The sequence below is a fragment of the Bos taurus genome, chromosome 14 (assembly GCF_002263795.3).
Source record: "Bos taurus isolate L1 Dominette 01449 registration number 42190680 breed Hereford chromosome 14, ARS-UCD2.0, whole genome shotgun sequence".
Lineage (NCBI taxonomy): Eukaryota > Metazoa > Chordata > Mammalia > Artiodactyla > Bovidae > Bos > Bos taurus.
The window spans coordinates 255,114-276,142 of record NC_037341.1 but is presented as its reverse complement, the minus strand read 5'-3'; the positions used below and the strand labels follow the sequence as shown (position 1 = coordinate 276,142).

Sequence of the window (21,029 nt, the reverse complement as noted above, 5' to 3'; positions counted from 1 at the left end):
CAATTTATGTAGATGTTCCATGGATAGTCCCACAAAATGTGTATTATCTATGTAACTAATGAGCCTTTTGACACCTAGGCGATCATTTACTGATGGAGGGAATGTTCCTTCTCATGCAGCATGTTTTTATCAACCAAAACCTGTTTTGATTGCAGGTACCTGTGTATCTAAGTCCCTAGTCCTTCCTGCATTTATAATGGCTTGTTGCACCAACCCTGATCCGCGGGTCTCCCAGGGTTCCCAGCACCTCGCAGAGGCGTGGGGAGGGCTGGTCCCGGGTCAGGAGTGGAGCCGCCGAGTCACTTCTCCTCCCTCAGCCTAGAGCAGCCACATTGGGTAGGGCTGGCGGGTCCGCAAGCCGGAAGTTGAGGCGGGACTTCCGGAGCACCTCGAGGCCGAGCCGCCTGGGTATCTCTTCGTTGCGCTCTTCCCCGAGCCGCTCTAGGCGGCGGCTGTTCGCGCTGTGGCGTCTTCGAGTTGCTGATCGCTCTACCTATGACTCCGATGCACCGGCGGTGGGTGCTGGCCCCGGGAGGCCTGTCTCGGGTGCGCGTGGGGCCGTGGAATCGTGGGCGGCTTGCAGCCTCGGAGGGCCCCAGACGGGAGGGCGTGTGAGGGACGCCCTGTGGACGCTGCCCGACAGAGCCGAGCAATCCCTGCCCTGGAGCCGGGCGGCGGGACCGCTCGGCGAGGCAGCCGCAGAGCGACCGGCAGGTGTGCTGTGCTGTTCTGTCGCGCGTGGTTGGGGCGGAGGAAGGGCCTCAGGAATTGGTGCGAACGTTAGAGCTGTCCGGAGCCGGGGGAGAAATGAATGGGGTTGCCGCTTGGCGCCCGATTCTGGCACATTCGGTGGTGGATTCGCCCTCCGGGTGGAGAGGGATCTCACGGGACGGGGAAGGATTTATTCTCCCTCAGGGGAGTGGGACTGAGCATGGGTCAGGCCCATCCTGTGGCCGTCTGCCGTGGAGTAGTGGCTAGTAATCCTCACAGTTGTGTATTTACTTAGCACCAGGTTGAGCCTTTAGCCAGGAGAATCAGCTTCCAAGCTCTTTGGTAGAATCCAACTCCTGAGGTTGCTTTTTCCTTGCTGACTGTCCTTATCTCCTGGAGACCCCACTCCTTGCACACGATCCATGCATCCGAGTCAGCAATGGCTCGCGTGATTAGATTGGGTCCACCAGGTAATTCAGGCCTGTAGCCTTAATTTCCTCTGCAAAATCTCTCTTGCTGTATAGTTTAGGTCCCGGGGATTAGGATGTAGACATGGATGGGGAGGAGCATCCTGCTACCTCCTGGACAGGATCCCACAAATACTAAAGTGAGAAGAACAAGATGTAAAATGACATAGTTTTGGTGTAACTTATAATAAAAAGACAAAGAAAAAATACTCATGTTTGCTTGTGTAAGCTTAGAGTAATCAGGATGGGCATGCTGGAAACTGGGAATGGGCACTGTGGCAGGCTGGGGGATGTGTCACCTTATGTTCTCGTTAACCTTTTGAATTTTGAGCCATGTAACTGTGCCCCTGTTCAGAGGCAGTGATGATAACCTCAAGATTTTAAAATGAACTGAATAAATACTACAAAGGATGGACTCTCCCATGGGGAGAGAGAGAGTGAAGGTTCCCCCTGCTCTGTTCTGTTGCTGCATGGATGAGTGTCTTGAGTCAGTGTTCTCCCTGCTTATGCACCGTCTCTCCAAGCGGCCACGCCAGGTGAATCTTCCTGAGATGTTTCATTAATTCTGCCTCCCAGTGGAGAAATGCGGCTGGTGCCTCACTTTCCTCAGGTAGTCAAAGCCTTTTCCAGTCTGTGCACCCCCGCCTCCCCCAGGAACTGCCTCTGAGCTGTGTTCACACCTCTGTCCTGTCTCACCCCTGCCTTCTTCTGCCTTTCCAGCCAGGACCTGGTTGAAATGCCCACCTGCCCCAGGCTCTGCCCCTTCTCTGCTACCTGTGCCCAGCGCACCTGCCCGTCTCACTGATGCGTTTGCTGTTACCTGTCTCCCCACTGAAATCCGTGAGGGTGATGGTCACACTGTCCTCAGAATACCTTGACATGTAGTGGGTGTTTTGGAAACACTGAAAGCATGAGTCCAAGAGGAGAAAGTCAGTCCAAGGGTTGGGAGGCAGCGTCTGCCAACATTTCCTGCTTCGTCTTCATTACTGAAGGACAAAGGGGTCAGTGCTACCTGCTTATGGTGTGGTGTGAATCAGGGGCCAAGGGATGTTGCCCCCTCCTAGGTGGGATGCTGGCCAGGGCATGGTGCATATGCTCAGAGACAGGACAGTAGGGAGGGGGAGAAAATCAGTAACTTGTCCACATGGGGTCCCGTCCTGTGCCTGATTGGGCATGCCTCCCTACTTGGAGATACCAGTTAGAGCTGGAGATGAGGCCAGTCTTCAGAGTCTGCATGGGGTAAAGGATGTTGGTACCTCAGGACTGGACAGATTAGCCAGGGAATTTGATATGGATGCAGAAGTGAATCCTGGGACACCAGCGTGAAGAGGGAGCTAAGGAGGAGTCTGGGAGGGAGCCAGCCACTGGTGCAGTGGGAGGACAGCCCAGGAGGGTGGGGTGGGGACAACCACTGCGGATGCTGCTGGGTGGCAGAACTCAGGCTGGCCAATAGAGTGACACTGTGATGACTCCATGTGTTGGTGGTGAGGCTCCCCTGGCAGCCTGGCCTCTGAAGCTGCTGCTGCCTGTGAAGGTCAGTTGGTCCACTTTCAGGGCATTGTGTCAGGACCAGGGTGGCTCACAGCAGGTACAGGCGCCATGAGAGCTGCTTCCTCTTACCATGGCAATCTTGGGCCCTTCCGGGTGTGCTCACAGGCACTGTGGGTCACCTTGCTCTGTGGTCAGTATCTCACCTGTGGCCCTGGCTTGTGAGTCTGTGTCTCCTTGGCTGGCTGACCTCCATTTGTTCCAGCATCAGAGAATGTGATATCAATCATCAGGCCTTCCTGAGGTCTCAGGGTGAGGGGTGGAGGAAGTGACCCCTGCCTGGTGTGCCAGTGAACCGCTGGAGTTACCCCCTCTGCACACTCACCTGTGTCCTTGCTGGTCTCCAGGTCCCAGCCATGCCCAGCCTCAGAGTATGCTCTAAAGAGGCAGCAGTGGAGCTCTCAGTTCCTGGACCATCCCCTTGGACCCCTAGAGCCCAGGCCTTTGTGGAGTGATGCTCCTGCCGAGACCCACCCTGGATCTGCACTTCATGGTTCCCTCTGTTGTGGTGACGCTGAGCCAGGAGCCACCTCCCCTCACCATCAGCAGCCAGGTACTGGGTGTGCATTCCCCACTGATGCCCTTGTTCTGGGGAGACTTGGTCTACATTCCCCTGCACTTGCCTCTGGAGGTGTCCTGTCAGCATTTGGGGCAGAATGCCTTGTGGACTTGCAGGGCCAAGGCTGGAGGTCAGAGAGGAAGTTGGCCTGGCACCTGGGTGCCCTGGTGCCCTGAGCAGGACTCTGGTTTCTTCACCTGAAATAGAGGGTGTGACATGATGATCACCAGCTGAGCCCTGCCTAACTTCCTTGCCAGACTGGTGGTAGTCCTGCCCTCAGGTCTAATCCTAGTCCTCCAGGCCTTGGCCCTGTTCCCTCCTGGCTGCATTCACACTGCCCAGCTGCTCCCATCCCTGTTAGATTCCAGACAGTCCTTCGTGAAGACACCTCACCAAGTTGCCTCTTCTGTGGCCCTTTCAGCAGGGATCAGGAATTACTCACTGTTAGCTTTCCTTGCTGGGATCTGATGATGGCTGTTTTACAAGAATACACCTACATGGGAAGTATTATACTGAGGACATGTGGGCAGAGTATCGTGGGCAGACTCTGTGTGGCCGGAGAAGGTTGGGCTAAGGGCAGAGATGGTCATAGGTGTGTTGGAAGGATGAGATGGGTAGAGGATGAGAGGCATGATGGGGCCAAGAAGTGGCTCTGAGGGAAAAACTTGCTGTCAGATGACCAAGGGTGTGCCAAGCAGAGAATGGCGAGTTAGATCAAGACCCTTGCTCCAGGTAAAACACAGGTTGATGGTAGCTCATGTTTTAAAAGCCACTATAGAGCAAAATAGTGGAATAGGCAGCTCCAGACACCCATTTCTTCACATAAACTATTAAACAAAAACAAGTAGAAGCTATCAGGACCAACAAAGTCAGAAATCTAGAAAACAGGTTTACAGCAACCAAGCAAATGCTAAATCAAGAAAAAGGCAACTTAAAAAGGAAAGCTTCACAGATACTTCCTGGTTCAGCAGCATATTGAAAGTGAGCATCCTGTGTTCCTAGTGTGGGACCTGGTGCCTGCTTCCAGAGGGAGCAGAGCAGAACTTGTTCAGAAATCACTTTGTTCTTCCCTGTGTGGGGTTGGAAAAAGAGTTGAATCAAAGTGTTTGTCTCTGTGTTGCCTAACTCAGAATTACTTGGTGGAAAGTGCTGGGCTCAAAACATAGAAACATGAACTGAACTTCCACAGGCACTTGGGACATCACTTAATAGTACAGTCAACTTCCTAAAGCCCAGGAGGGAAGGGCGGAGAAATGAGGACATTCAAAAGCACCCTCGTATGTCAGGGAATTTAGAAAGCCATGTATAGAAACCCAGGATAGAAAGTATACTCAGAAAAGACCTATGAAGATTGTAGTGTCACCTCCAGCTGATCTCTGCGATCTGTGGAAGCCAGGAGCCACGCAGAGTAATAATTAGTGCTGAAGTAGTGTCCCAGTGGAGCACAGTAAATATTCTTAAATGTTCAGTTTTTAGCAAAAAAATCATAAAGAATACAAATAAGCAGAAAATACAGCTGGCCCATTCAAGGGAAAAAGATTAATTGACAGAAGTGTCCCTGAAAAAGCACAGATACTTAACAGATTATAAATAAACTGTCTTAAATGTGCTCAAAGATCTGAAAGAAACCATGGACAGGGAACTAAAATCTATGTATGAACGAACTGAAAAAGTCAGTAGAGATAGTTGTAAATATACAATTCACATTTTATTTATTATAAAGAGAAACAGAGTGGAAGTCCTAGAGCTGGGACTTCCTGGTGCTCCAGTGGTTAAGGCTCTGCTTCACACTGCATGGAGCACAGGTTCGATCCCTGGCCGGGGAACTAAGATCTCAGATACCTCGTGGTGCAGTCAAAATAAAGAAGTCCTGGAGGGAGAACTAAAGTAACTGAAGTGAAGAGTTTTCTGGAGGATTTCAATAGCAGGTTTGAGCAGGCTATAGAACTGGTGAACTTAAGTTACCCAGTCTGAGTAGCAGAAAGAAAAAAGTTGAAGAAAAGTGAACAGAGCCTAACAGACTCGTGGTGAAAGGTTGTTGCAGAGCTGTGAAAGACGCTGGGATTCTTGTCCTCTGGAGGAGAGGAATTCAATCTGCGGTCAGTGACAAGGCTTGATTGCTCAGAGCTTTTGTGTAATAAAGATTTATTAAAGTATAAAAGAGATAGAGAAGGCTTCTGATATAGACATCAGAAGGGGGCAGAAAAAGTGCTCCCTTGCTAGTTTTTAGCAAGAAGTTATATACCTATTCAGATCAGGTCAGATCAGTCACTCAGTCATGTCCGACTCTCCGCGACCCCGTGAATCGCAGCATGCCAGGCCTCCCTGTCCATCACCAACTCCTGGAGTTCACTCAGACTCACGTCCATCGAGTCAGTGATGCCATCCAGCCATCTCATCCTCTGTTGTCCCCTTCTCCTCCTGCCCCCAATCCCTCCCAGCATCAGAGTCTTCTCCAATGAGAATTAGCAAGTTGTTAAAAGGAAATGTCTCAAAACTCAGAGTGGCACCAGGCCCCTCACCGACAACATGCGTTTTGAGATAACATTGGCACAAGTGAGTCATCCTGGACCATAAAACAACTGACATGAATCTTGAAGAGAGGCAGATTTCCAAGCAAATACATAGTCTGATTCACATAGTTTAAGAGAACATTTCCGTGAGTAAAACATAGTGGTTTGTTGAGCCATTATCGGTTCTGAGTCTTAGGTGGAATCGACTTGAAGAAAGATAGAGTCTAAGGTAAATACATAGTTCATTAACATAGCTTAATGTTAAGAAAAACATTTCTTAATCTTAAAAACATTTCCATAAGAAAAACTCATTGGTTAGCTCAGGTTTGAGAAAAGTTAAGTTCAGGTGTCATCATGGCAACACAGAATTTTAAAAGAAACTTCCTTTTAATTTTGTATAGAGAAGAGAAAAAAATCTGACAATTGTAGTTTGTTTCCTCCTGCTGCTTAAGAGAGAGAGAAACAAAGTCTGACACTTGCAGCCTATTTCCTCTGTTGGGGGCCCCTAGCCTTCCTGCCTGTTAACCCTCTCAGTGGGATACTATCAAGGAAACCAACACACACATGGGAGTCCAAGAAAGAGGTGAGAAAGACAGAAAGGGGCGGAAAACATGTTAAATCTGATGAAAGATGCAAAAAAGCTTTGAACCTACATGTCTAGAAAGCTCAGCAAGCTCCCAGTAGGACAGAGTCAAAGAGATCCACACCAGGACTCATTATAATCACACTGTTGGAAGATTGAATCTTGAAATCAACAAGAGAGAAGCAAACCATCTTGTATAAGGGATCCTCAATAAGATGAACAGCTAGTTTCTCATCAGCCCTTGGAGGTTGGAAGGCAGTGGGATGACATATTTAAACTGCTTAGAGAATGAAACTGCCAACTAAGAATTCTACATCTGGCAAAATTATCTTTCAGAGTAAAGACAAAGTTAAGGTATTCTTGGATAAACAAAAGCTCAGGGTGTTTATCACTAACAGACATGCCCTGTGAGAAGTGTCAGAGGAAGTGTTACAGGCTAAGAGGAAAGGGTATTAGGCAGGAGCTCAAAGCTATACAGAGAACCAAAGATCTCTGATAGAATTAACCACATAGGTTAGGATAAAAGCTAGTATTGTTGTATTGGTTTATAACCTCACTTTTTATTTCCTATATGATTTAAAAGACATGTGTGAAATGATCATAAACCTATACTACTTAATATATAACATGTAAGGATACATTTGTGACTGCAACAACGTAAAGGTAGCAACATATCTGTATAGGAGTGGAGTTTCTGTATGATGCTGTGGCTGCTTTGGTTAACAGTTCAAACTTGGTGGCTTTATTCTGAGGATTCAACATACAGCATGGTGACTGTAGTTAATAATGTATAGTGTACTTGTCAACTGCCAGGAGAGTTGATCTTGAAAGTTCTCACCACACACACACACACACACACACACACACACACACACACACACACACAGTGGATACTGTGCAAGGTGATGGATATGTCAGTTAACCTTATGGTGGCCATCATTTGCATATATATGTGTATCAATTCATCCCATGGTGCACTTTAAACTTAATATGATGGACTTTCCTGGTGGTCCAGAAGTTAAGAATCCACCTGCCAATTCAGGGTCACAGATTCAATCCCTGCTGCAGGAGGATCCCACATGCCACAGTGCAGCTAAGCCTGTGTACCACAGCTACTGTGCCAGTGCTCCAGAACCCGTAACTACTGAGGCCCATGTGCCCCTAGAGCCCATACTTTGCAACAAGAGAAGCCACCGCAATGAGAAGCCTGTGCACTGCAGCTAAAGAGTAGTGCACCCCCTACCCCTGCAACTAAAGAAAGATGATGCAAAGCATTGAAGACCCAGCACAGCCCCAAACAAGTAAATTTCTTTATTAAATAAAAAGATACATGATGTTCTACGGCAATTTATTTCGATAAAGATGGGGCAGGGGACCAAAAAAGCTGAAGGGAGAGGGCCAAATTAGATTGTTTTAGGATGTTAGAATATTAATTATAATCGCCATGGTACACCTAAGAAAGTATCTTTAAAATATACACAAAAGGAATAAAGAAGAATACCAAATGGTATGCTACAAAAAATAAACTGAACACAAAGGAAGATAGTAATAGATCAAATGAGGAACACAAAGGTCAAAGACATTGAAAAGATTTAAGAAGCAAAGTGGTAGAAGTGAGTCCTTCTTTGTCAGTAATTAAATGTTAATGGTTTAAACTCTTGTCAACAGGCAGATATGTCAACAGGCAAATACAGACAGAATGGATTTAAAAAAGTATGACCCAACTATATACTGTTTTCAGGAGGCTTAGTTCAGGAGGCTTCCAAAGGAAAAACTAAGCTTAAAGTGAAAGGTGAAAAAGATATGTTCCATGCAAATAATAACAAAAGAGATCTGGGGTTGCTATACTAATATTGGACAAAGTAAACTATGTCAAACAACTGTACAAGAGAAAAGAAGGATATAATGATAAATAGTTAATTAATCAGGAAGATTGTTGTTCAGTCATTTAGTCATGTCTGACTTTTGCGACCCCATGTACTGCAGCCCGCCAGGCTTCCCTGTCCTTTACTGTCTCCCAGAGTTTGCTCAAACTCCTGTCTACTGAGTTGATGCCTTCCAACCATCTAATCTGTTGTCCCCTTCTCCTCATGCCCTCAGTCTTTCCCAGCATCAGGGTCTTTTCCAATGAGTCGAGTCTTCACATCAGGTGGCCAAAGTATTGGAGCTTCAGCTTTCGCATCAGTCCTTCCAATGAATATGCAGGGTTGATTTCCTTTAGGATTGACTGGTTTGTTCTCCTTGCAGTCCAGGGGACTCTCAAGAGTCTTCTCCAGCACCACAGTTTGATATATATTGATAAACAAGTCAATTAATCAAAAAGATAGAGTAGTGATAAACATAAACACTGAAAAGAACCCAAAACATATGAAGCAGGCATAGATTTGAGGGAAGAAAGAGATGCTTCTACAGTAGCAGTTGGAGACTTTAATACCTCACTTCCAAAAGTCAAGAAAAACATCTAAACAGAAGTTTAGTAATGAAACAGGGAATTTGAGCAATACTATAATTAATAGACCTAAGAGACATAGATATACCCTCCGTCCAAGGGAGCAGATACAGTCTTCTTAAGTGCATATGAAACATTCTTCAATGTAGACCATATATTAGACTACAAAACCAGTCTCAATCAATGTGGAAATAATATAAAGTATCATCTCCAAGCAATAACTGCAGGAAAACTGGAAAATGCACAAATTTGTTGAAGTAAAACCACACACTCTTAACCAGTTGGTCGAAGAAGAAACCACAAGGGAAGTTAGAACATACCTACAGACAAATGAAAACAAAGCCACAAACTCCCAGAACTCACAGGATGCAGGGAAGCCCAGAGCGGAAATTTACAGCAGTCAATGCCTGTATTGGGAGGAGGATAGATAGGCCTTACAGCAGTACCTAACTTGACATCCTAGGGGTCTGTGAGAAGAGTAAACGAAACCCAGAGCTGATGGAAGGAAATAGTGAACATCGGAGCAGAAATGGAGACTGGAATAGCGATAAGACAATCAATGTGTTTAAAAGGTTTTGGAAATGATCAAGAAATGACAAAAGCAACACACTGAAAATCAAGTGAAAATGGGATGGGGACGTTATTACCGACTATACAAAAGTAAAAAAGAGTGAAAAGCAGTTGCACACCAACAAATGAGATAACCTACATGAAAGAGCTAAATTCCTAAAAAGACAAATCACCAAGAGTGACTCAAGAATAGGTAGAAAGTAAGAACAGACTTATAACAATTAAAGATTGAATCTGTAACTTGTAAAACTAACAAACCAGGGCCAAATGGCATCACAAGACATTTAAAGAAGGATGTATGCTGTTTTGTCAAGCTTGCAAACTATACAAAAGGAAGGATAATCAAAGACACCACAGGAAAAGAAAATTATGCATTGAGACATTTTGTGGCTGTATATATAAAACCCTCAACAAAATGCTAGCAAACTGAATCCAGCAGCATTAATAAAAGTGTTATATCCCATGACCAAGTGGGATGTAACCCAGGAACACAAGAGTGGTGCAACATAAGAACCAATCAGTGTCATTTACCACATTAATCAAATGAAGGGGAAAAGCTATAATCATCTCAATTGATGCAAAAAAAAAAATAGTGTTTGACAAAACCAAATTCATTTTCATAATGAAAACACTGAGAACTCCATTCAAGGCAACCTCCTCAACACGATAAAGGGCATTCATGAAAAACCCACAGCTAACAGCTAACATCATGTACATTAGTGAAATATTAAAAGGTTTTCCCCATAAATCAGGAAAATATGCCTGCTTTCAACTCTGCTCTTCAGTACTGTATTGGAAGTTCTAACCAGAGCAATCAGGCCAGAAAAAAAAAGGCATTCAAATTGGGAAGGAAGAAATAAAACTACCTCTGTTTGTATAAGGCACAATCCTGTATATATAATAGGAAATCCCAAAGAATCCATTAAAAACCTGCTAGAGCTAATATTAAATGAATTCAGTAGAATTGCAGAGTACAGGTCAGTACACATAATCAGTTGTGTTTCTATACACCAACAATGGTGGGAATGTAGAATGGTATAGCCATGGTGCAGTACAGTTTGGCAGTTCCTCAAAGTTTAAACCTAGCATTACCATGCGTGCATGCTCAGTCACTTCAGTTGTGTCTGACTCTTTGCAACCCTATGGAGTGTAGCCCAGCAGGCTCCTCTGTCTGTGGGATTATCCAGGCAGGAATACTGGAGTGGGTTGCCATCCCCTCCTGTAGGGGATCTTCCCCACCCAAAGATTGAACACATGTCTCCTGCATTGGCAGGCGGGGATTCTTTCCCACTAGCACCACCTGGGAAGCCCTGGCATTACCGTGTGATGCAGTAATTCCACTGTGGATACATACCCGCAGAATTCAAGGCAAATACCCGTCAAGTACACGTATGTCATATTCATAGCACTGTTCACAGTACTCAAGAGGTGTAAGCAACCCAGATGCCCCTCAGTGGACGGATGCAGAAACCAGATGTGTTGTGTCTGTACCGTGGAATATTATTCAGCCATAAGGGAGTGAAGCACTGGTACCTGCCACAGTGACTGAACCTGCAGAAACATTAGGTTGAGAGGAAGAGTCCAGACATCAAAAGTTGTGTATCATGATTTCATTCACATGCAAGGTCAGGAATGAGGTAAATCCATGGAGACAAAATGCAGGTGGTGGCCACCAGGCGCTGGGGGCCAGGAGATATGGACTAATGCACTGGGGCTTTGAGGTGATGGAAATGAAATGTCTTGGAACAAGATACAGATTCTGACTGCACAACATTGTAAATGTACTAAATGCCACTGAAGTGTTCATTTAAAACAGTTATTTTGTTAACTCCACCTCAATACACATAACAGAGCCCCTGTGGGGATGGAGAGAGGTGGAGCCCCCAGCCGAGGCTGCGGTGCCGCTGGGGGCTCGTGTGGCGGGGCAGGTGCTGCTGAGTCTCTGCTGGGCCCCTCGAGAGCCACAGCCACATGAGGACTTGTGAGCATGGCTCCACTGGGGCATTTTTCACAAACCTGGGAGCAGCTAATCATACAGGCCTCCATTGTTTCCTCTTGGGAAGTCTAACAGGTTTGCTGTGTGCTGGCTGGGCCAGTCGGTGCCACACTTGTGGGGGCAGTGTGGCAAACAAGTGCATTTGTTTACACATCTTTTCCTTCACCATTAAACCCAGTGTTTTTAATGAAAAATTTTCTTAAAGCATATTTTTGACTTTATATTTCCTTTCAAAAAAAAAAGAACTTTCATTATTGTTTCCAGTAATTCTTATGTTGCAGAGAATTGTATCCAGTCTACCAAATAAAAAATGCCATTACCCTCACCCATAGGACTCACTCTTGTTTCCCGTCTCAGTAAAATCCTTCCAGGCCAATAGTCTCTCTGGCCCGCAAAGCAGTTCCCATTTCCACTCCCTCAGGAGCCACACCAATGATCTTGTCTCAGTTGGGTCAGCGAGCCATGCCCCACAGGCCAGATCCAGCTCACCATTTGTTTATGACCTGCAAGCAAAGAACAGTTCAGTTTTTTAAGGATTGTAACAGAGCAGACCTTATGACAGAGACTGCAGCCACAGAGCCCAGAATGGGTCCTCTGTGACCTTTCATGGAAAAGCTATGTCCCTTCTTGTGCAACCAAGAGAGGGCGGGGCTCCCTGGGCCACCCTGTCCAGACCCTTGTTTCCTGCAGTGACCACCCTGTTTGTCCCTGAAGCCCTCACTGTGCCCCTATCACACATGGGAGCCCCGCGGGAGCCCCGCTGGTGCCCCACAGCTGGGGCCCTGGGAGAAGATGGTAGCCCACCTGCAGGTGTGATGACAGGCCTGCCTGACAGTCAGCAGGAGGGTGAAGCAGGTTGCCTCACTGTGTGCAGCCACACGGTCAAGTTCCATGGAGGGGGTCTTGGCACAGACTCTGTGCAGGGCCTTCCAGCTGGGCCATGAGTCAGGTGACCGGAATGCAAACTGTCACCACCAGACACATGTGCAGGGCAGTCAGGCTGAGCAGACGACACAGCTGGGTCTGCGTTGAGGAGAATAGAAGCCTCCAGGTGACGTGGGGAGACAAAATGCTGTTGGGGGAGATTCTAGAAATTTCAGTAGGCGAATGGAAATCATTCCTGAACCGACGGGCAGGTCAGAGGGCAACAGGCCCAAGGAGGCTGAGAGTACTGTGGGGTGCTCTTCACCCACCCACTCAGCACCCCTGCGTGGCTCCAGCCTTGGGATACGGAGCCCTGTTGGGAGCAATGGTCAGAGAGGTCATCTTCTGTGATGTATTTCAGCTGAGATGGGCTAAAGGGAAGGAGAGAGCATGAAGACCATTGGGGAGGGGGCGCCATGTGACTTTCTGTTTGTCATTTCAGGCTGGGACACCAGGACTAAGGGCCAGGAGTTTGTTCAGAAGGAAGAAGTTTCTGAGGACTTGGAATCACAGGTAGAAATATCAGACAGCTCTGGCAGTGATGCTCCCCAGACACCTGAGCTTGGAGGACTCCATTGTGGTGTAGAAGAAAGAGACTGCGGGCTCCCTGAGGATGAGAGGCAGATGCACCGCCCTCACCAGGAGGGAGCCTTCACTCTAGCACAGATGCTTCTCAGGAGCCCCTCAGGAGAGAGAGAGGTGGACTGTGATGACATCAAGAGCAGCTGCAGCTGGAGCCCAAGCCCAGTGGAGTGTCAGGGGCCTCCTGCAGAGGGGAGGCCCCATCCACTTGGCATACGGAGCCTGCCCTGCAGCCTGGACCTGCCCAGCTGCACAGGACTTCACGTGGCCGAAAGCCCATTCATATGCAGCGAGTGTGGGAAAACCTTCGAAGGAGACCCCGGTCTTACTCAGCATCAGACAGGGCACACTGGACACAAGTCCTTCATCTGTAACGAGTGTGGAAGGCTCTTCAGCACACACACAGGCTTCCTCCAGCACCAGCTTACCCACCATGGGGAGAAGCTGCATATGTGTTCTGAGTGTGGGAAGGCCTTCTGCCAGAGCTCCAGCCTTAAAAAGCACCAGAAGTCCCATGTGAGCGAGAAGCCCTACGAATGCAGTGAGTGCGGGAAGACCTTCAGGCGCAGCTCCAACCTCATCCAGCACCAGAGAATCCACTCTGGCGAGAAGCCGTACGTGTGTCATGCCTGTGGGAAGGCCTTCAGGCGCAGTTCCAACCTCGTCAAGCACCAGAGGGTCCACACAGGGGAGAAGCCCTTCGAGTGTACTGAGTGTGGGAGGGCCTTCAGCCAGAGCTCACACATGAGGAAGCACCAGAGGGTCCATACTGGGGAGAGGCCTTACTCATGTAGCGAGTGTGGCAAGCCCTTCAGCCGGGTGTCCAACCTCATCAAACACCACAGGGTCCACACGGGGGAGAAGCCCTACAAGTGCAGTGAGTGTGGGAAGGCCTTCAGCCAGAGCTCGAGCCTCATCCAGCACCGGAGGATCCACACCGGGGAGAAGCCTCATGTGTGTGCTGTGTGTGGCAAGGCCTTCAGCTACAGCTCGGTGCTCCGAAAGCACCAGATCATCCACACGGGGGAGAAGCCGTATGAGTGCGGCGTCTGCGGGAAGGCCTTCAGCCACAGCTCCGCACTCGTGCAGCACCAGGGTGTGCACACGGGAGACAAGCCCTACGAGTGCCGCGAGTGTGGAAAGACCTTTGGCCGCAGCTCCAACCTCATCCTGCACCAGCGGGTCCACACGGGGGAGAAGCCCTATGAATGCACTGAGTGCGGGAAAACCTTCAGCCAGAGCTCAACTCTCATTCAGCATCAGAGGATCCACAATGGGTTGAAACCCCACGAGTGTAACCAGTGTGGCAAAGCCTTCAACCGGAGCTCCAACCTCATCCACCACCAGAAGGTCCACACTGGAGAGAAGCCCTACACCTGCGTCGAGTGTGGGAAGGGCTTCAGCCAGAGCTCGCACCTCATCCAGCACCAGATCATCCACACGGGCGAGAGGCCCTATCAGTGCAGTGAGTGTGGGAAGTCCTTCAGCCAGCGCTCCGTTCTCATCCAGCACCAGCGGATCCACACTGGGGTGAAGCCCTACGACTGCACGGCTTGTGGAAAAGCCTTCAGCCAGCGGTCAAAGTTGACCAAGCACCAGTTGATCCACACCAGGGAGTGAACCCCTCGCAGCTTCACCCTGACCCCCTGGCTGTGCCTCACTCTCCCTCCCCAGACTTGACGTGCTCTCGCTCACTCCGTCCACCCCACGGTCACCGCCCACGAGGCCACCGTCCACAGAGGCCACCGTCCACAGACTGGGGACCGTCCTGTGGTCCTGCTCCTTCTCCCAAGTCCCCTGCCATCACCCTTGTCTCCTGTGAGCTCATTTCTCTTTGTTGTTTGTTTTTCCAGTTTGTTATGAGACAGCTGTACTTGTTAGAAGGGAAAGGATTATAGAGGCTGTGCACTCATCCATAGAGTTTATTACTGTTGAGGAACATAACCAAGAAAGTAAATGACATTTGCTTTGAGACAACCACAGACCTCCGTGTGCTCACTAGTCAAGGGACTGAGTCCTTTGTCAGTGGTTGTGGCTGGTATCTTTTCATAATGTCAGGTTGAGAGTTTTCAGGTCTGGTTGCTGTCAACCTCCCCACCCCCCCAATCCTACCTGGTAATGGGACTTGACCCTCCCTGCTTCCCGCTCTCCGTGGTGTCCATCTGCAGTCTGTGGTTATGTGTTCTTGCTCTGCGGTGGCTCAGGCCCTGTGGCCCCACTCAGGCTGCAGCACAATTGTACATGAGGCAGTTCCTGAGCTCTGGTCCTGGGCCTCACCCCCAGGGGCTGCTCTACATGCTCCTCCCTTCCTCTCCACATGCTCCTGGATCCATCATCAGACATTTACAGGGCACCTAGGTGCCCCTAAGAGGTGGGCATTGGCTCCTGACTCCCTGCATTGGGGAACTTAGCTCAGAAGCCACACTTCTGCCACCAGGGAGGGCCTGACCTGGGAATGTCCTGGAAGGATGGGGGACCCTTCCTGCACTGTTACAGGAGGAAAGGAGGCAGTGGCTTGTAGTCATGAAGGGAAGGGAAGGTCTGGCTTCTGAGTTCTCAAGGAAGTAGAGGCAAGGCCAGCAGTTGCAAATGTGGAGGGAGAGGTGGTTTGAGGCTGAAGAGAAGAGAGGGTGGAGGGGTGACTCGGATGCGCAGGCAAGTCCATGGGCTCGCGTGGCATGGGCTGCCTAGCGTCTCCTCCAAGGCCCCATGAAGCAGCTGTCCCTGCTGCCCTGCAGAGGCCCTGTCATAGCCTCCCCTACACTTTGGGCGCCATCCCACCCCCTCTCCCCTGGCAACACCTAATGGGATACAGTTTCCAGACTTGGCCTCAGCCTGACAAGACTGCTCCTATTCTTACTGTAAGGCAGCTCCTCTGGCTTCACGCTCCTCCTCTGCCAGTCTGGCTTTGATTTATGATTCCTTTTTTCAGTAAGTATCTGTGTCCACCTCTACTCCAATCTGTCACTGATTGGCCGGCTTGCTGCTGGCCTGTGTCGCTCAGCCCTGCTGTACATGGTGCGCTGTCACATCCTCTGCTATGGAGTCGGAGACCCCTCCAACAAGAGGCTAAAATTGATGCAATACCAAATTTGTGCAAGACTCCTCCACGGAAGGGGCTTCAGCCACCTCCTGCTAGGCCTCCTGGAGTCTCTGGACCACTCATGATGGCACTCAGTTGTCCAAGGGCTTCTGATGCAAGAAACTGCCCTCTTTCCCCCATACAATATGCCACTAGAGCTGCAATTACTGAAACTGGACCTCCTGAGCCCATGACCCTCTGTACCCAGCTGCTCATTACGCTCTGGGTGACAGAAGCAGTACCCAACAAGCTTAGGGGCTGCCGAGCTGCCTTGGTGCAGGATGGAGCTGAACCTTGGCCTTTGGCCTGCTCCACCTGCATGAGGAATAGCCTCACCTATTCTCAGACCCTTTCCAGATGTCAGGCTGCTGGACCCTGTCCACCTGGGGAGCTCCAGGGTGGGATGAACTCGGGGGAACAGCAGTGGGAGTTCCAAGACTATAGGCAGAGAAGTGCCAACCGTCATGGAAGATGGAGCTCAGAGGGGAGCTGATCCTCATTTTTAACCAGGACAACCCTGATACAGGGCCAGACTGGAGGGTCAGCATGACTGGCCAAACACCAGGCAGTTGTCTTAGCATCCAGTGACTTGACTCACAAACAGCCTCATCTGTACATTTTTACAAATTGTGCTGTCACCTAAGAGTTGCACCTTTTGGCATAAAAAGCTCCAGGAATCTCTTGCCTCACAGATGCCCCAAAATACCAGTCAAGGTCTCTAGATGGCTCTCCCTATACTTAGGCACAACACGAGGCCTCCCCTGCATGCCCTCATCCCCTCCGGAGTCACAAGTTTTACTGAGAGTGGCCAAGGCACCCTTGTCAGTTTCACCTGCTACAGGCTGCAGAGTCCACACAGCTCATTTAAAAAGCTCTGAATTAGCTGAGTGAAACATGGTGTGTCTCTCATCAAACATCAGGGTGAGTGGTGACTAGCAGGCTGGCACCTTGAGGCCTCGTCCTCCTCGTTTCGTGCCCACATCTGGAAAAGCAGAAAAGCCAGCCGGGTGCTCTGCCCTCTGATGCCAGCAGGAGACTGAAAGCATCCAGGCCCTCACCTGTGCCCGGGGACCATCCCTCCAGCCTCTCCTGCTGACCGCAGTAGAGGCCCAGGCTGCCGACCCTTCTTGCTCTCAAGCCACCTCGGACCTGTTCCAGAGGCCTTCTCTACCCTCCTCAGAGACCTCCTTTATGTCAATAATAAAGCTTTTCATACCTTCAAAAAACTAGAAGCCCTGCTTGGCCTCCACACCTTCTTCCACTCTGGTCTTTGGTTTATGGACGTAAAGTTCCTCTGCACTGTGACTTCTCCCTCAACTCCTTGTTCTAACAAAAGCCTGGCTGCCATGACTGCACAAGATTCCCAGAGCCCTCACCCCTTCCCACGTACCTCGAGAATTAGAGATCAGGAGGACAATCTCCTGGCTCCTGATTTCCACATCCATACACTTCTGCCTTCAGCCAATAATGCCAACTCCGTGAGAACAACAGAAAAGCAGCCCTAACAGCTCAAAGCTGCCCTGCCTTAGAGCTCCCTGGGTGAAAAATGCCAGTTGGGGCCCCTAGGCCCAGGCTCCAGGTGGCTCTCTGGTAACAACTGTGCCATGATTTCCATGTGCTGGCAGAGTTCTGGGAGACTCCTCCATGGATCCCACAGCCCAGGCCTCACAGATGATGAATGTAGGGGAAAAACTGTCCCTTGACACCCATGGCCTCTCCATGCAAGGAGAAGCAGGGAGACTGGAGTGGTGTGTGAGACCAGAGCCAGGGGCCAGGACCATCCTGAAGTTTCCGTGGCTTTGGAGGCAACTCAGGTCTGAGTGGAGAACAGGGCCTTGATGGCTGAGGACAGTGCAGGCCACGCCAGAGCACCCAACCACGTAGGATGAGGTTGGTTCTTTCCCCTGGGGCTTGGCAGACACTGGCCCCTGGGCTTCCCTGGAAGTAACACAAAGGCATGGGGGGAGGTGGAGGTGGCCTGACTGCAGGTACTCTGTGAGGATTATTCTGTATGCAGGCTCTTCTGTGCTCATGGGCCAGACTGTGAATCTTCCAGACATCAGAACATTGACTGGGGAGACCACTGCCAACTGGAAATGTGATAGAAAGATGGCCTCAGATTCAGGGGAAAGGACCAATCTCATCCTATGTGGTAGCGGGGTAACAAGATAGCCTTTTGGAAAAAAGACAAAACTAGACTTACTCTTTGCATCTCTTAGCAGAATAAAGTCCAAATGGAACGGAGATTTAAATGTACAGAAACAAAACCGAATGAGTACTGGGTGAAAACATGGGTGGATTCCTCCAGAACTGGGAAGTTAGGGGAATTTTACTGTAGCTTGAAATCAAGCAACAATAAGGGAAAACAAATGATAAATTACACAGAAATAAAGTTTGCAGGACCAACACCTTTATATTCAAAATAAAAAGACAAATGGTGAACTGGAGGAAGTGTTTACAACTTATGTTATACATAACACATATAAAATTAATGTACATAAGGTTATTTAAAATTAGGGGTTTCATTTTCAACAAATGGTGTTGTAATTATTGTATAACCATATGCCAACAAAGTGAATCTCAATCCTTGCCCCACACCATCTAAAGAATTTAACTCAAAATGTATCATCAACCAAAATGTACAGCAGAAACTTCTAAAAGAAAACATAAGAGAAAACCTACTGACCTTCACTTTGGTCAAGATTTATTAAATAAATAATCTTTGGTGAAGATTTATTAAATAGAACACAAAGAGCAGGAATTTTTGAGGAAGGAATTCAATGAGTAGGAACTCATCAAGATTTAGAACATTTGTTCCTCAAAATTAAAGGAAAAGGCAAAGCATAAACTGGGAGAAGATATTTGCAAAATATATATATCCAAAAAAGGACTTGTACTCCATGCTATAAAGAAGTCCTGGTGACTTCTCTGGTGGTTCAGTGGCTACAACTCCATGTTCCCAATGCAGGGGACCATGGTTTGACCCCTAGGTGGGGAACTAAGATACTGCAAACTGCAACTAAGCCTGTGAGTCAAAGCTACTGAGCTCACACACTAGAGAAGCCCGCACTGCAACGAAGACACGGTGCAGCCAAAAATAAAATAATAATAAAATAATTTATTAAAAGTGAATTTGGAGTCTACTCTTTATACCATCTCTCTGGTATCATATCAATTGCTTATATAACTTGTCAGTTGCATCAAAAAAGACTGTAAGTGTTTGCAATTTTTAATCCTAGTGTTAAGAACAAAGTTTTTAAAAATCTGCAATGTATGTCACAAAGGGTTAACATAATTAGTTCAGTTCAGTTCAGTCATTCAGTCATGTCTGACTCTTTGCAACTCCATGGACTGCAGCACACTTGTCCATCACCAACTCCCAGGGCTTGCTCAAACTCATGTCCATTGAGTTGGTGATGCCATCCAAACATCTCATCCTCTGTTGTCCCCTTCTTTTGCCTTCTATCTTTCTCAGCATCAGGGCCTTTTCCAATGAGTCAGTTCTTTGCATCACGTGGCCAAAGTATTGGAGTTTCAGCTTCAACATCAGTCCTTCCAATGAATATTCAGGACTGATTTCCTTTAGGACGGGCTGGTTTGTTCTTCCAGTCCAAGGGACTCTCAAGAGTCTTCTCCAACACCACAATTCAAAAGCATCATTCTTTGGTGCTCAGCTTTCTTTACAGTCTAACTCTATAGTGCTTCTAAAATGAGAGGGAAGAGACCAACAAGCAGGTTCACAGAGAAGTCAGTGAAAGTGGCTCTTAATCATATGAAGAGATGCTCAACCTTACCTCCAAGAAAGATGCAAAAGGAAATTACACCAAGATGCTATTTCTTGCTTTTCAGATTGCCAGAATACCAAATATTTGACAACATTCTTTGTTCACAAGGCTGTAAGGAAAGCTCACCAGCAGAAATACAAGATCCTACAACCCTGTGGAAGGGAACTGGGCAACACACAGAAAAACAGATACAAATGCCCATTTCTAGGAATCTATCCTAAAATTAAACTGGCAAAACTGAAAAGACCTAACCAAAGCTACTTATTACAGCACTAATTTTATGGCAAGAGACGTCCAGTAATAGCAGACTGGCTGAATACATGACAGCACATTCACAAGGGAGGTGAAGGCAGCTGCATAAAGGAGAAAGGGACATGCCCAGATGCTGCAAAGGAGAGGTGGCTGGACACTGACAGGAATATGCCAAAATGTGGGCCAGTGGGAAAGAACTACTGTTCACTGACGTTCAGATTTTTTGGAATGGAGCCAGAAACCATAGCATTGATAAATGGTTACTGATAGGGCAGCGTGGTAAGAGACTGGTGGGAACAGGGAGGGAAGCAAGTCTTCTGAATGCACTTTCGTGTACTGGACTTTGAAACCATATAGGGTTTCGGTTCAGTTCAGTCGCTCAGTCGTGTCCGATTCTTTGCGACCCCTGGCAGCACGCCAGACCTCCCTGTCCATCACCAACTCCTGGAGTCCACCCAAACCCATGTCCATCGAGTCAGTGATGCCATCCAACCATCTCATCCTCTGTTGTCCCCTTCTCCTCCTGCCCTCAATCTTTCCCAGTATCAGGGTCTTTTCAAATGAGTCAGCTCTTTCCATCAGGTGGCCAAAGTATTGGAGTTTCAGCTTCAACATCAGTCCTACGAATGAACACCCAGGACTGATCTCACTTAGGATGGACTGTTTGGATCTCCTTGCAGTCCAAGGGACTCTCAAGAGTCTTCTCCAACACCACACTTCAAAAGCATCAATTCTTCCATGCTCAGCTTTCTTTATAGTCCAACTCTCACATCCATACATGACCACTGGAAAAACCATAGCCTTGACTAGACAGACAAAGTTTGTCAAAGTAATGTCTTTGTTGTTGACAAAGTAATGTTGTCTTTGTTGACAAAGTAATGTCTCTGCTTTTTAATATGCTGTCTAGGTTGGTAATGACTTTCCTCCCAAGTTTACATAATCATAAAACAAAATTGTATCAAAATGTTAAAAATGTAACTTTAAAAAGCAAACAAGTCAAACTGTAGA

The 21,029-nt window shown here is 48.0% G+C and overlaps 1 protein-coding gene across 1 annotated transcript; it reads left to right on the top strand.

Moving 5' to 3' along the window:
* Positions 1 to 370: 370 nt before the first annotated feature.
* Positions 371 to 14,879, top strand: ZNF16 (zinc finger protein 16). Its single transcript, XM_025001942.2, is given in 4 exon segments — positions 371 to 515; positions 3,074 to 3,178; positions 3,180 to 3,279; positions 12,763 to 14,879. Coding segments are annotated over 3 exon segments (1,956 nt in total). The 5' UTR covers positions 371 to 515; positions 3,074 to 3,082; the 3' UTR covers positions 14,523 to 14,879.
* Positions 14,880 to 21,029: the final 6,150 nt, after the last annotated feature.